This window comes from Oreochromis aureus, linkage group 16 (assembly GCF_013358895.1).
Source record: "Oreochromis aureus strain Israel breed Guangdong linkage group 16, ZZ_aureus, whole genome shotgun sequence".
In the NCBI taxonomy this organism is placed as follows: domain Eukaryota; kingdom Metazoa; phylum Chordata; class Actinopteri; order Cichliformes; family Cichlidae; genus Oreochromis; species Oreochromis aureus.
Genome location: NC_052957.1, coordinates 34,170,454 through 34,187,153, shown reverse-complemented (window position 1 = coordinate 34,187,153; position 16,700 = coordinate 34,170,454). Strand labels below are relative to the sequence as shown.

At 41.6% G+C, this 16,700-nt stretch overlaps 1 protein-coding gene across 1 annotated transcript in view; it reads left to right on the top strand.

Annotated features, from left to right (window-relative positions):
- The window catches only part of fer1l6 (fer-1 like family member 6), a 74,461-nt gene that overhangs the window by 42,462 nt on the left and 15,299 nt on the right, over nucleotides 1-16,700 (top strand). Inside the window, exons 18-31 of the mRNA XM_039599863.1 lie at nucleotides 416-518; nucleotides 868-987; nucleotides 1,250-1,402; nucleotides 1,494-1,665; nucleotides 8,737-8,861; nucleotides 11,019-11,153; nucleotides 11,266-11,415; nucleotides 11,515-11,622; nucleotides 11,739-11,801; nucleotides 11,909-12,007; nucleotides 14,466-14,691; nucleotides 15,281-15,429; nucleotides 15,519-15,641; nucleotides 15,741-15,783. Coding sequence (XP_039455797.1) covers nucleotides 416-518; nucleotides 868-987; nucleotides 1,250-1,402; nucleotides 1,494-1,665; nucleotides 8,737-8,861; nucleotides 11,019-11,153; nucleotides 11,266-11,415; nucleotides 11,515-11,622; nucleotides 11,739-11,801; nucleotides 11,909-12,007; nucleotides 14,466-14,691; nucleotides 15,281-15,429; nucleotides 15,519-15,641; nucleotides 15,741-15,783 — 1,769 coding nt within the window. The remainder of the gene's footprint in view (nucleotides 1-415; nucleotides 519-867; nucleotides 988-1,249; nucleotides 1,403-1,493; nucleotides 1,666-8,736; nucleotides 8,862-11,018; nucleotides 11,154-11,265; nucleotides 11,416-11,514; nucleotides 11,623-11,738; nucleotides 11,802-11,908; nucleotides 12,008-14,465; nucleotides 14,692-15,280; nucleotides 15,430-15,518; nucleotides 15,642-15,740; nucleotides 15,784-16,700) is intronic.

The following is a 16,700-nucleotide window of genomic DNA, read 5'->3' as shown; positions in this document are numbered from 1 at the left end:
AGCAGATAAACGCTATATAAGAACAAGTCCATTTATCATTCACCCTATGGTTCTGTTTTTGTTGTCCTAACTTGACCAGTATTTTGACTGGGCAAATAACAGCAATGTTTCAGGCAGGTTTTTCAAGTTTACCATCTTAATAAACAAAATGCAAACAATAAGATCCTGAGCTTTTTCAACTACGGCCTCTTTGAGAAACTCGAGATCTTCATTACAGATGTTTCTCTTCCTGTCAGCACGCATATTCTTTTATTTATTTTATTTTAGTTTTGAAAGCTCAGTAATTGTTAACATTTCACCGAAGAGGCATTTTGCAGCAGTCTTAGTCAACATTGCAAACTCGAGAGGGCTGAAAAAAATTAGTTAAAAAGATCATATTCTGTTTGTGCTAAATATGTTTTTGGCTGTTTGTCAGGAGTTTCATTGAAGCAGCGGAGGCTAAGTTGAAGGCTGAGCTGAAGTCGACTTATCTAACACAGCTGGACAAGAAACGCCTGACCATGTGTAAACAGGAGCTGGTAGGAAAACTAAGTAAAATTCTTATCACGGTCCTTTACATCTCAATTAACTTTTGTCTGTTTTTACCTCAGTACCTATGCAAAATGAATAAAAAGTTGCATTTGACCAACGCTGTTGAGTCTCACAGACAACCAATTATAATACATTTCAATCATTTTGCAGTCTTAAACTGTTTTGGATATAGGTGTTTGTTGGCAAAAATGTCCAGTATGTAAAATATTTATTTGGGCAGGTTCGACCAGATTTGCAGTTTAGTAATTCGTAGGCATAATGTGCATTACACAATCTTAACAAGTGCACAGCATTTATATAACACAGCATACAATAATGAGTGTATGTGTATTGCAGGAAAGTATGATAGGGGAGGCACAGTCCCTGGTAGGGAGGAAGAAAAAAGCTGGTGGTGTGAAAGAAATGCTACAGGACGCAACAAAACTCACACATAAACTCCGCTTTCTTGTGGAGGAGGTTTGTATCTGTTCGTTGTCACAGGGGGATCGTCTGATGGTTCTGGTTGTCTCGATGACATAGCAGAGTGTTTATCTTGTAATATAAAGAAACTTCATATGACTGATGCTGTGAAGTTGTACCATATAAATAAAATAAATGGGAAAATTGAAGTAAAAATTGGGATGCAGGCACAGGAAAAAGTGTGAATTTTGTTTTTCTTTTATTTGCCTTATATATGACAACTTTCTCATTCACGCATGTACATCCTCACAATCTCTAGCCCCAGCACACAGTTCCAGACATGTTTGTGTGGCTGCTGAGCAACAACAAGCGTGTTGCATACGCCCGGGTTCGAACCAGAGACCTGCTGTACTCCAGCAGGCAGGAGGCCCGAGGAATTAACTGTGGCAAGGTCATAACCCTGTTTCTTAAGGTAAACTCACATACACAGAACATGTCTTATCCATTGTAGGAAGGCTTCCAGATGAAAACTAATCTCTGTGTGCGTGTCTGTGTGCACGCAGCCTCCAGGTAAGCGTGTTACAGGCTTATCAGTCCAAGCGAAACTGGATGTGTATCTGTGGTTTGGAGCTTGCAGGGACTCTAGCCACATGCTGGACAATCTGCCTGCAGGATTCACTCCAGCTACAGGGGGCGCTGATGCCAACAGCCCTCCCACACACTTGCACTGCAAAGGTGAGACTGAAGCTAACTATTGCCGTGTCTGTTTACCTTGTTTTATGTATAGTGCTTTTGCAGTGTACAAGCTTTCCATTTCTTTTGATCACTACCTATAAACAGAAATCAGTCCATACTGACAAGACAGTTTCCTGGGTTATGATATGTAGAGACATGGAAAATATATACACAGTTTCCAGGTCTGAAAAGTGAAACCAGTGTTTCAAATGGCTCATAGAATTAATTAAAAACACAACCCTACTCATTACTTAATCTGAATTTGTCACTGACTCAACTGTCAAGTCTTAAAGTTTATGTATCCATTATAATGTGTTTGTGTGTGTGAATGTTAAATAAAAGTGCTTAGATGTAGATAAAAACACACTTCACCACATTGATAAGTCACACCAGTCAGCTCAGGGGCAGTCCCATGACTCACCAAGGGCTACTGGGCCCTTGAGCAGCAAATACACATCATACCTAAAACTTTCTGTTGTACTAGGACAAAGACATCTCATCTTACATATGAAGCAGAAGATAAAGCTTAACAGCTAAGAGACCATAGCCATAATGATGAAAACTGGGTCACACCTAAGAAACTGGTATTATGATATGACCATATTTCAGAATGGTGTTCCCTGACAGGAGATGAATCTACACAGTACCTTGAGGAAAGAGTCTGAGTCAAGACTTGGCAGTAAGTCCAAGTCCACAGCTGGTGGTTAGGCACTTCTTCTTGTGCTTCCGGCCTATGTTGATGGTGAAGGGACTGAAGCAATCAATGTGAAGACCAGAGTTGTTTTGTCCTTGTTTTGTCCGTGATGAATTTCAGTAATTCAAGTTTCGACAAAGACTTTTTAACAGCAGGACTCAGACCAAACCAGCACACCAGTGTAATCAGTCTGTAAGGTGATGATCTGCAGTGGTACCATGAGCTCACTTTTGAGAGTCTTAGCCACCTGCACTCCAGTCAGAGCAGCACCGAGCCCTAGAAGACAACTTCGTTTGAGGAGAGACACAGGATCTGGCCATCACAGGTGAAGTGTGAATATTTCCATGCAATACGTGATCCTCAGATAAGTTACAGATTCATTAGCTTTTTCTGATGTGTCACAGAACACATGCACCTCAAAAGTGAGAGTTCGTGACTCTGTAACTCATGGCATATTTCGCCTTGGTAAGGTAGGTCCTGTAGGCTCCTTCTCCTTCTCTATTCAAGTGGCAAGAAGGGTACTGTGAGAGGTTCATCCCAGCTCCTCTATTTTGGCCACTTTGGTGTTGTGTAGAAGACTGGGCAATGCTTATGACCCAAGGTATCAGTGGGACAATCACTGCATAGCCCAATCATTGACTTTCATCACTGGCTTGATCAAAGAGTCAGCCAGAGCTAATAACTGTCAGAATGAGTGGTGGTAGGCAGGTGGGACACCACTTCAGGAACATTACTGGCCCACTGCTATACCTCAAATCCTCCAGTAGCCAGAAGTTCTCTCAATTTGTCCAGGATTTCTTTAGTTTGATGCAGAGTCAGAAGAGACTGGAGACAGTTCTCCACATAAAAGGTAGGATGGACAAACTCATACACATCTTCATTCCCCTTTTAGTGGTCCGGGACGTGTCGCTGTGAGGAAGAAGTGTCGCAGCAAGGGTTGCCAGCGTCCCAAATGGCAATTTGGTGACTTACAAGTGCCATTTATTGTACAGATCAGGTGGTCACTCCTCTATCCCTCCACAAGAAGTGGAGCAAAGGTCTTCACATAGCTTACACCTAGGAATGAAGGCTAAGTGTGGTGCCTGGCAGTAGGAGGCTATTTAGGGGAGTCATGGTGAGTCACACGTGAGGTACTTTGAAACAGTACAGTATAACGGAGAAGCTAACCCGAGCTAACCCTGCTACCCAAGGAGGTCAAAAAGCAATATAAATGGCCTGTTTGCTAAAATTCCAAGATCTGGGTGACACTAAACGGGGTTGCAGAAAGTCCTATCTTGGCATGGAGGACAAGGTGGCTGACTTGGCTAAAGTCAGCCACCTTGCAAGGCTAAAAAGTCAAGCAACTCTCGACCCAGATTGATGATCAGGAAAACAGAACCTCAGACTGGTCGGACTAAAAGAAGGGAAATAGGCTGGGGGCGCTTTGTCTTTGAACAGAAACCTGGGACCTCGCCCGAATCCTAACCAACCTTTCACACATGGTATTGGTGATATTTCTCAGATATACAGCTTGAGAAAAAGTGCTGATAAAAAGAAGAAGGGGTTACTTTGGGAGGACTACAGCTTATGTTTTTTTGAGCATATGACTAAGGAGTGCGCATCACAGTGCAAGCTATTCTTTTCTGCGATGAAAGCTTTGTGGCAACACCAGGTGAAGCACACACTGGCGCACTTGACAATGCTTCGATTCACATGGAGGGGAAAACAGCTGAGCTTTACAGACATGCAGGAGGCAGAAAACGTTATACGAGGGAAGATTGAGAACACGGATTCTGGAGAAAATATGGAGGCTGGAGACGAAGACAGAAGACAGCACAGGTCCATCAAAATAAGATGTATGAGTGGGGGAGTGGAGAAATTATTATATCAGTTGGGGGTTACTATGGTGTTGCCAGGACTGAGACGACGGGATGAGCAAAGGGAAAGGCTTCACTTTACTTGACTTACATTGCCATGTTTTTTTAGTGCAGTGTTAATTTATTTATTTATTTTTTTGTGGTTATACAGTTTTGGGAAAGATATTTACAGTTAGGTAACAGCCAGTGTTGTTACATTTGCTCTGAGACGCTTTTATATACTATACAGGTATTTAAGACGACCTATATTCTTAGAATTAGATAATAATGGGTAAACCAGGTATTAATGTTGTGACGTGGAATATTGTTCATAAAGACCAGGTGGGGTTTATTAAACATTGATCATCAGCTGACAACATGAGGAGACTATTACTTCTCATGTGGACAAATAAAAACAATCCAAAACCAGTGCTAACAAATTCACTCGATAACAGGGTTGAATGAATTGTCAAAATTTGGAATACGTGATCATTTCTGTAGATGGGTTAAGACACTGTACTCAGGACCGAAAGCCTGTTCTCACCAATGGATTGTTGTCCCCAATTCCTAACATCTCCAGGTCTACTCGCCAGGGGTGCAATCTTAGCCTGCTCCTGTTCACTAATTTTTTTAACCTTTGGCTATTTAAATCAGGGAAGATTTAAGCATTGTGGGTGTGAGCAAAACAGGAAAAGACAAATTATTTCTGTATGGAGATGACATTTTGGTGATGTTATTGATGAATTCTCTAAATTATCAGGTTACAAAATTAACTGGCATAAGTCGGAGGCAATGCCAGTATCTCAAACTTGCACTGCTAATTCACTATCAGTCTTTAATTTTAAATGGCCACAAAAAGGGATGAAGTATTTAGGAATAATACTTAATGCAACTGTTGATGAAATTATGGCTGATAATGTAGGAAAATTACTCACTAGGATTAAAACTAATTTGGATAACTGGGGCAAGCTACATTTGACAATATGGGCTTTCCTGGACTTACAGACAGAAATATGCCTGTCCATCAAGGCAACATTTTAAAACAAAAGTATATGCAGGAATGGCCTCACCTCAGAAATGTTCCTTTGCCTAAGGTAAATGCAGGAATTAGACTGTTAACTGTCATGAATGTTCCCAAGGCCTTGGAACCATTGCACATGATTTGCATCGTTGATGACGGACCCTGTGCAATTAGGACCATGTTGGGTTGGACAGAGAGACTCAAGAGGAGCTTCTATCCTCAAGCCATCCGGGCCCTTGCTCGGTTTCCATGGTGCCCCAGTGAAGATTTAAATCAAAACCTCACTGACTTAAGCATGGCAGTGCATCTCTTTGGAACAATGTCTTCTGCCAGCTGTGCCAATTTTGTCCTGTATTTTGTCCTTTTGACAGTAAGGAGCACTTTAGTTCAGAAGCGGTGGATAAGGTTTTACGCTGCTTCTATGTTGATGATTGTTCGGTGTCTGAGCCTTCGGAGAAGGAAGCAGTGTCCCTTTACCATGTGCTTGGTTCCCTCTGTGCTAAAGGTGGAGTTCAGCTTACAAAGTGGATTAGTAACATACATGGTATTCTTGCCACAATATGAAAGCCATGGGGTTATGGAAGTGAAAAATGTGAACATGGACCCTGACGTGTTATCAGTGGATAGAGTACTTGGAGTGAAATGGTGCATTCAGTCGGATACCTTCAAGCTTATTACCGTGATCAAGGACGGGCCACTCACTAGAAGAGGAATTCTTTCAACAATTAGATCTATTTATGATCCATTTGGAATTCTCAGTCCTGTTGTGTTGTCTACCTGGGAAAATCTTAAGAGAGCATAATGGTCATATCTAAGTCTTTCGGCAAGATCTGGATAAGTTGACTGCAGCAGCTCTAATGCAGTGTTTGAAACCAGTGGACTTTGGAGAGTCAATTACAGCACAGTTGCACCACTTCTGTGATGCAAGTTAAAATGGACATGGGGCAGTAACCTCCAGCAGTCCTGCCTTGGCCCTCCTTATCCCAGTCACCAGCCGGCTGTGACCCCTGGCCTCCTCCGACCGAGCAGCTAGATGATCCTCAACCGGCATAGCAGCCGCTTCCCCACAGAGCCCCTCCACAGACCACTAAGACCACTTGCTCTAGCAGCCGTGCCTCCCCAGGCTGCAGCCATCTTGCCACCGCATCGTGCAAAGGGCAGATCCTCCGCCGCCATCCTGCTGCCATGGAACCACCCACAGTGATGCCTCAGGGAAAGACCCAGGTGATCCAGGATGACCTGGCAAATGTAGTGGAAACTCCTCCGTGAGTCCTCCCCCAATAGCAGTGGCAACAGCAGTGCCCACTGCCGTAGTGAAGTTCATTTATTGTTTACTTTTACAAGTGTTATCTTGGACTTTCCTGTGGGAGCTTTTCACCTGACGCCTTGTAACGTGGGTTGTATTCAGTGGTTAAGAGGAGGCGGCAGAAACACTCAGCAGCACAATCAAAAACTCATGACCACACTGGTACTGGAAATTCCAGACTTGAACGGCATAATGAGTCAAGTGGGCTCACTGCCCCCTGAGTCAGCTGCATCACCCCACCATGCCATACTGTTTGACCTGGTAAGTAGTCCTGTGACGACACATTGTTTATTCAGTTCTTTGGTCTGATGCAGAGCAGCCTGTGTTGCCCTCCAAAGCCACTGACACCTGCAGAGATGGTGTTCAACAGAAGGTACAGAGCACGCACTTTCAAGAGTTGAAAACAAAGGCGGCTGATACCCCGGGGAAGCCTTGAACAATGAGAGCCCAGTAGCTGATGACATTAGGGAGTAATAGGCATACTCAACCCAAGCTAGCTGGGAGCTCCACGTGGAAGGATTGGAGGACACCACACACCGAAGGAAGTCTCCCAGCTCGCTGTTGGTCTGCGGGTGAAAACCAGAGGAAAGACTAACCTGGGGTGCCGACACAGTGCAAAACTCTTTCCATATACTGGAGGTGAGTTTAGGACCACAATCCGACACGATATCGATGGTTGTTGGTGTGGGACAATCATTTACTGCCTGGATCTTTGTTGGGTCAGCCCTAATTTGTCCTTTCTCAACAATGAAGCCTAAAAAGGAGACGGAGTCAACTCACATTTCTCTCCCTCCACAGATAGGTTATTCTCTAGGAGATGTTGCAGCACCAAATGGATATGTGACTCGTGTAAAGAAAGAGGTTTGGGAAAAATCAGAATGTCATCTAAATAAATTAAAACAAACCTATTGAGGTAGTCTCTTAGCACATCGTTGACAAGGGCTTGGAAGACTGTCGGAGGGTTGATGAAGCCAAAAGGCATAACCAGCTACTCAAAGTGCCCTAGGTGAGTATTGAAGGCAGTCCTCCAATTGTCCACCTCCTTGATGTGCACCAAGTGATATACATTCCAAAAGTTCAGTTTGGTGAAGATGGTGGCACCCTGCAAGAGTTCAAAGGCGAAGAGAGAAGGGGCAACGGTACTTGTTCTTCATGGTAATTTAGTCCTCATAAGTCAATACAGGGATGTAATGTCTCATCTTTCTTTTCAATGAATAAAAGCCTACACCAAATGGAGGATGGACGAGCGATGCCCCAATGGGTTAGCAGATGGATTTGCCATTCATTTAACTGAAGTGAGTTGCTGGATAAACTCATCATGTTGGGCTGACATGTGGAGCAGCATGGCCTTGTGTTTCACCAGCTGAGCTTCCTGTTGGGCAAGAGAGTGCTGAGTCTGCTGAGTCCAAGCATTCTGTCATAACCTTTGAGCAGACTGGACTCAGAAGCAAGACCCAGGATGCCAGTTCAGAATTTATTTACAGTGAAGTGCAGGTACTATTTACAGTGTCTATCAAAAGGGGCAAAATCCACAGTCTCTATATACAATAATCCGGTAGATTTATCCTCCGTCTTCAAACACGGCCGTGAAACAGACTCCTCTCCCCTCTCTCCTCAGAACCCTCCACGAGACAAACATATCAGTCTCCTGGACAGAAGAGAGGATGGATGAGAAAAAGGGGAACATGGAAATAGGTAAACAGACTTATGGAATAGAGGTGAGTATCTACTGCAACTGGTTTAACGCTCAAGCGATGGCTGAAAGAATGTCCTCTGTATTTAAAGGAACGCCAGATGAGGAACAGGTGAGTTGATTACTGCACGTGTGTCACTGGTCAGAGGGAGGAGGCCCAAGAGGATCGTGCCCCTGAAAGATGTGGTGTGGTTATCACACACACAGGCACATACACAGAGAGAAAAGAGAGAGCCAAGGTTGAGAGGGAGAGATGACAGGAGTACCAGGAGGAATGGAGGATCATGACAACTCAACTGCATTAAAATAAATGTTTTCTTCTGAAAGCAAAACTCGTGTAATACATATGGAAATAATTCAACTACAGCAATTTATGTGTACTCACCATTCAGAGGCAAAGTTGACATTGCACCTGTAATAAACCCTAACAATAACTTTTTAACAAACTTTCAGTTTTGTTCTGGGCCAGGCAGTTGGTCCTCAAGGTTTTACATTTCCAGCTGTGTTTCTGTGTGTCTGCAGAGCAGCATCAGTTCCAGTTGAGGTGCCACATGTATCAGGCTCGTGGTCTGATCGCTGCTGACAACACTGGCTTGTCAGATCCCTTTGCTCGAGTCACCTTTCAGTCACACAGTCAAACAACCAATGTAAGTGTGTGTGCGTGTAAAAAAAAATTGAAGGAACACTTAAAAAACAGATCTCAACTGGGAAGAAAATAATGTTGGTATCTATACTAATATGGACTGGATAATGTGTAAGGAACAAAAAGATGCCACCAACCTACAGACAGTGTTGGGAAGGTTACTTCTAAAATGTATTCCACTACAGATTACAGATTACATGCCCCAAAATGTATTTTCTAACGTATTCCGTTACGTTACTCAATGAGAGTAATGTATTCTGATTACCTTGGATTACTTAATATATTATCATGCTTTTTACAACTACATGAATGTCCTATTGCTGTGTGATTTATTACTATTACTGAAGGCTACTCGCCATACCAATACCAACTAGATTATTAAATCTTAATATAAATGAGTAACAGTAGGTGGACATTAGGTAAGGCTGCACTTTTTGCAGCGATCTCGTATAGAAAACTGTTCCGCGCGTATATGAAACAGGTCGGCGGCTCCGAACTGTAGTAAAGGGACCTCTGGCTAATACGTCGGGTTCATGTCGGGCTCGTAGCCGAAAACTAGCTTTACTTTGTTGTCTGGGTCAACTTTGCTAGCGAGAGAGAGAGAGGCGTTGAAAGGCTGCTCCAACGGAACTTATTGTTTGGGAGGAAAACACGAACACAGTGTACAGTTGAGTCTTAATAGCTTACTTACAGCTGGGCTCGTCAGGCACTCTTCTTGGCTGCAGTGGTTATTATTATATTTACATGCTTCCAGCTCCCGTTTCTGCTCCGTGACAGCTCGGACTTTTCCTTTCTCTCCCTCCCTCGCTCACAGACACATAACGTGTATGGCAGTCCATTCTCCCTGCAGCACGGACTACACTGCCCATGAGGCTGCATTCTTTAGGGCTATGCCTGTAGCATTCTGCCTATTGCCTTCATATTAAATCATTTTTTGAACAATAATTTTTAAAAATATTTCTTCACGTCATTATGTGGGCCGCAAGTAGAGGTGACATGGGCTGCGAGATTGAGACTCAGGCATTAGAGCCTCTTAATGCGTGTTTTGTTTGGGTTTCCACCGGTGTGGAATTACAGAAAATAGAGAGGGGATAGCCTAACATATGAAACAGGAAAAGACCGCCATGTAATCCATTTATTTCAGCAAAGTAACTGTATTCTGAATACCACCTTTTTAAACAGGAACTGTAATGGAATACAGTTACTCGTATTTTGTATTTTAAATACGTAACGGCGGTACATGTATTCCGTTACTCCCCAACACTGAATACAGAGGGCTGATTTCAAAGACACCCCAAAAACCAAAGTAATAAAAGGAAATTAAAACGATGCAGCAGGTCTGTGAAGGTTCTCAATCATGCAGGTCATGGCAATCTAAAAAGCTTGGAAAGCGACCAGACTTCTTCAAGTTTCTTGAAGATGTTTCACCTCTCATCCAAGAAGCTTCTTCAGTTTTAAGAGCAACTGGTAGAGCGTCCCAGATTTGGCACCATGAAGCCCAAGAGGCATTTGCTGTTTATCCTTAGAACTGAAGAAGCATCTAGAGATTGATTAAAAGTATTCCTTTAATATTTTTGAGCAGTGTATTTTGTCTGTTTATGACCTGTGTTTCTATTTGTGGAAAGATGATAATTAGATAATGGATGATAACGTCCTTCATTATAATATGTCCAAATGGTGGTCAGAAGGTTAAAAAGGTCAAAGTGGGCACACAGTGCTTTACAAATGTGTATTGGACTATGTAGCCTCAGATTAGTCATGCTGAACTTTGCTGTCTCTACAAGTACTCTAATAGATATAATGCCTACCTAAACACTCTTGCAGACCATAAATACTCCTTCATGGCAGCAGTATGTCCTGATTGCAGTGGCCTCTTTCAGCAGGTTAATGTTCCCTGCCACAATGTAAACGTCAAATCCAAGTACCCAGTCTGATTGAACATTTGAGGATATGCTGGAAAAGCAATTCTGTTTCATGAAGGCCCCAACTTGGACATTCCAGGACTTCCAGAATTTGCTGCTAACATCTTAGGAAGTCTGATAATACGAAATACTTTTAGGGGTCTTTTGTAGTATATCACTTGATGATCCAGAGATGTTTTCGTTTGCTTTCAAGCTGGTCTTGTCCAAATCTGATTTGCTTTGTGATACTGTGTTGTCAGGTTATCAGTCAGACTCTCAGTCCTACATGGAATCAGTGTTTGCCAATGAGCCATCTGCTGCTGAGTGGAGATTTGCAGTATATCCAGCGAGAGCCACCACATGTTCTCATAGAGGTGTACGATGATGACGCGCTGGTAATCCCTAATGCAAATAAATGATTCAATCAAGTTATTTGAACAATCATTTTAGCGACGTTCCTCCTTGAACCTCTCCTCTCTGAGCTGACTCTGCCCTTGGTGTGTGCAGGGAAAGGCTGAGTATCTGGGTGCCACAGTGGCAGTGCCTGAGGTCTGTCTGTCCTCTGATCCCTACACACCTCCAACTCTCCAGTACAACGCTCTGCACTGTGGTAGCCAGTCAGGGGGAGAATTGCTGGCTGCATTTGAATTGCTGCAGGTCGGTCAGAGTCTTTTAAATAACCATACATGTTCCACCACAGTATTGCATGACTAACTCCTGATAGGACTGAACTCTTATCTTATTATGATTGTGTAGATCCCAAATTCTGAACAGCAGAGTCTGCCAGACTTAGAGGAACAAGATGGAGGCATCTACACGGTTCCTGCATATATCAGGCCTGTCCTCAGCACCTACAGACTAGAGGTTTGAGTACATGAATATGTGCACGTGTCCGGATTTGAGACTAGTAACCCCATCTTTTTTCTCACCACTCACCCAAAATAAATAAATATATAAAAACTGTATTTTTTTTTCAATAGGTATTATTTTGGGGTCTGAGGGAACTGAAGAAAGTCCAACTTCTGTCTGTGGACAGGCCACAGGTACAGACACACCCTTTACAATGTATCTGTGTTCTCTCAGACTCTAGGACCTGATATGCTGTTGTCCAGGATCACAATATGCTTAATTAATATCTGTCTTTCTCCAGGTCATTATAGAGTGTGCAGGTAAAACGTTACGCTCTTCTGTTATTCAGAAGTACAAGTCCAACCCAAACTTCACCACACTTGTTGATGCCATAGAGCTGGTAAGACAAACAGATTCCTAACATTTTGAAACTGGAGCCCAGACAATACTGAGGGCTGGTACTGATTTTCATGACAGTGACCGATTTTTTGTATTTTTGCATCAATGATTTTCAAACAATCAAGATGTGATTGAAGTTCAAACTTTCAGTATTATTCAGTAAACTATTTTGGAATTAGATCCATTTTATACAATACAGTGTAGTATGGGTTAAAGTATCTCAATTTATATCAGTAAATATAGCACAAGATACAAAACTGACTCCTTCCTGTTTGACGTTATTACTACACAACATGATCTGGTCGACTGCTGTCCATTTGCAATCATATTGTTTTACTCACTGCTTACTTTATCTTTTTAATAACTCTGTAATTTTGTTAGGTAATAGTTAGCATGCATTACTACCTTCACAGTAAACACAGGTGAGACCCAGACACAGTGCTGCTACCAACGCCACAGTCAGAAAGTAGATCAGCTGGAAGGTCAAGCTTGTGACCTGTACCAAAGCCAGGAGAATTAACTTCTGACAGATTCCTTCTTCAGTTCTGAGGAAGTCGTGGTCATGTCCATTCACAAAGAGGACCCATGGCCCAGGCCTCAAGTGCAGACCTGTACCATACAAACGTTTTTTCTGTAACATTTTTTCTAAAATTAGAACAAAATTTGATAAAGTTATTTCATTTAGTAACCATCAACAGCTCTTTAGAGACTGGCATTTTTCTCTGAAATGTGGTAAAATCAGACAACTACTCAAGAAAAATTAATGTAGTAATGTAATAATAATAATGTAATAATTTTCCAAAATATTTGGAAAAAAAATATATAACTGAATGAATAGTTCAGTCTTAGTTCTACTCGATCTCACGGCTACTTTTGACACAAAACGAGTTTAATTTCTATCACAGAATTCCACAAGATTTCTTTATTTAACACATGACCAAGACGCTTTAAAGTCTTTAAAGTCTTGCAAAAACTAAAAGAGAAATACTACATATACACTATGGGAACATTTACCCATATCTAAGAAAATAACAACCAAGCTGTTATCAACTGTCATAAATTATTAGCCCTATATTCATGTTCAAGCTGTCTTCAAGTGAATCCATGATCATTTTCACGTTTTATGGCTGCAACTTTTTGAAATTATTTCATCCTAGAAAACACAAGAATTTCCAAATTCACTGCTGCATCAGGACAAATTCAAGACTTCATAAAAAATGGAAATCAACTTGTCTTCTGCAGACACCACCATGTTCTTATTAAACATATTCTCTGTTATATCGAGATCTCTCCACCCCGTTACATATTCCATATGTATGGGGTAGGACCCCCCTCGGTCATCGCATGTGGATACTTCTTTAAGACACTCTGGCTGGCCTGGCCACGCCCCACAGCTTACCTATAAAACAGCTGTGCGACCTGAAACCCGTGATTATTTGATCTGTACTCATCCCGTACATATTGAATATGTAGGCGTGAGGAGTCTCTCACTCAGAGAACCATGGTTACAGAGTAACCATACATTCTCACATATCTGTGATCATTTCCACATGATAGGGCTGTATGACTAATATGACCTGCTGTATATGTAGCCCTTAATGTAGCTACATCCATAGCTAATAATAATAATAATAATAAGCTCCATTCATTTCCCAACTCATGCCATCTGGATCTGTTCATAATCGCTTCATTTTTCCTGACACAGTCTGCTTACTATATTAAAAGTGTCTCAAAGTTGTGTCTAAAAATCTATATTATTTATTTATTACTCTATGCTCATTTGGGAAACAAAGAGAGTAGACATTATTAGAAAACTTTAGTACAGAAAACCCAGGGTTAACGCTGAAGTAGCTCAGAAACAGAAAATAAGAGACGAGGTTGGAGGAGCAGAATCCAAAAGGGGCTTAACAAAGCTGTCGTCAACTAAGCAAGGAATTAAAGGCAGAAATACAAGAAATTCAATTCAATTCAGTTTTATTTACATTATTTATTTAACAATAATCTCCTCAAGGCACTTTATATTCTAAGGTAAGAAACTGCACAATAACAGATCGAAAACCCCAACAATCAAACGATCCCCTATGAGCAAGCATTTGAAATAAGCACATGGAAAGTAAGACTAACATCATACACAGAAGGTTAAATTTCAACAGAATAAAGAACCATAATGTAAAGGTTGAAAATACAAAACTAGAAGAAACCTGTCAAAACCCTGGACCCAGAGACAGGACAGGACTGTTCGAGTTTTCTCTCTATTGTTGAAGGGTATTACCAATATACCAATTTACCAATATAAAGTGCCTCGAGGTGACAGGTGGTGTGACTTGTGGTCTATAAATTGAACTGAATCAACTGTGATGAGGAAATACTGACCTATTTCTGCATTTACTGAATTTGTGAAAAACAAAACCATGAACTGTGTACAACTTAAAAACCTGTACTCTGTTACTGTTCTGTAGGAGTTACCAGAAAATGAACATCTCCATCCTCCTCTCAGTATCACTGTTGTTGACTGGCGTGCTTTTGGTCGCAGCACTCTTGTTGGGAACCACATCATCAACAACCTCAAAGCTTTCAAACCAATTCCACTTCCAGCCCTTCCTGCACCCGTACAGACACACAAACCACCCAAAGACATCAGCACCCCTGGACCTACCATGACATTAGAGCTACACAGTGCTGAGGGTAATGCTAGTGTGTGTATTTGTTCATTACATAATTATTTGTTACGACATGCATATTATATCAACTAGTTATGATGCTTATGCATTATGGAGAACAATGGCAGTCTTGCAGAGGATGATATTTTGTTCAGACCGTGGAAAAGATCACTTGACACAAAAGTACTAAAAAGAATATAAATGAACCACAAAATCTACAAAGAACCTACAAAGAGGTAAAAACCCCAAAAACAATTGACATTGCAGTTATTTTCACCGATGGCTGTAGTGGGTCAAAAGCAGCCACTACATTTTCCCGTAGAACTGACCATTATTGTACAAAGCACGCATAAGAACTCAAAGTGCTAAGATTACCAATTTGCTTGGGATAATTATATAATTCATATTTAGTTAAAGAACAATTAAAGACTGTGGTTCACGTATTAGAAATACCCTTTTTTGGTCAACCTAGACAGACTGAATTACCTGATGTGTCAATGTGCCGTTTGTCCTATTCCCTCTTACATATTCCTTCCACAAAGATTTTCTTTTGAGGATATTTTCAATAGTAGGTTCACATGACAGCATCCTAAAAGCTGCCTCTTGTCCACCAGGACAGTCACAGGATTCTCCAGAGACTAGTTCGGCTGTAGCACTGGCTAACCAAGATTTCCGGATCACTGTAGAGGATGAACCCCTACCACCCGCTCCACCACCTGCTCCACCCATTCCTAAGCAAGAAGCCAGGAAGAAAAAGTTGACAGTTAGTTCACACAATAAAACCTTTTTCTGTCAGTCACATAAACTGCTTTCTATAGATTTTTCAAATGTGTATATATGTTTTAAATCCAGGAGAGCAGGGCAAAGTCCACTCGTAGCCGTTCCACCAAACGCAGGAAGCGGACTATCGCAGATGAATCAGCTGAGAGTGTCATCGACTGGTGGTCCAAATACTACGCCTCAGTCGAGAGAGAGGTATCTAAGATTGCTGGGCTGTTTTCTAAAAATATCAAACAATTATTTAAGTCATTTTAAAATGTGACGTGAACATACTCTTCCTTGATTATGTTCCAGATCAAACGACGGGACAACTCTCCATTTTCCGAGGTCTCCAAAGGTACATATGATCAGTGCTTTTTGAGCAGCTGCTTGTGTTTTGTTCAGGGTCAAGGGTCAGCATAAGAGGACTGGCTCCCTATTTTGCCAGGTGTGAGTGACACAGTTTCCAAAATTTTGGAAAATTTAAAAATCTGAAATCATCAAATTGGGGAAAAACTCAATCAGTCTTATAAGATCCCTCTCCTCTCTCCCAGTTTGGATTCAGGATACTGGTATCCTCTCTACTTTTAAGATTTTGCATAAAATTTGTTTTTGATAAAGCTTATAGTTGGGGCTTGATCACTCTTTTCACTTTGCACATGTTTACAGACAACTTGTGGATGTTTACATCAGCATCAGTAATTATTAAACTGTCTCTCTCCCATAGTGTGCCTTTTGTCCTGTCTCCCTCTGCTGTCTTCTCTTTCCCCTCACCCCAACTGGTCGCAGAACAGAGCTGCCCCTCCCAAAGGCTTGTTCTATCAGTGCTTCCTTCCTGTTGAAGAGTTTTTCCACCCCATTGTTGCTAAGTACTTGCTCATAGTGGATCATCTGAGTGTTCAGGTTTTCCCTGGAATATTGTAGGATCTTTACCCTAATATAGATGAGGAACAATTTCAGAAATGTGCCTTGTGTAAACTGAATAATGTGCACAAAATAGCCTCTAACTACTCCCAGAGTATTTTTGACCCACTATTACAGGTGTCTGGACCAATGACTATATAAAAAATGAAGAACACAGCTCCATTTCCTCCCACAAAATTGAAGCCAAAATTTTCAGTTTATAGGTGCTACCATGTTGCATTTTTGGAGCCAGAGTCTGCACAGTGGTGACTTGAGATGGAGTCATGGAACTAGCCTGGTTACTCCGTTTCAAGTTTAATCTCAATTTTAATTTGTAATACCTCAAAAATCCTACAAGTTCTAATAAAATAT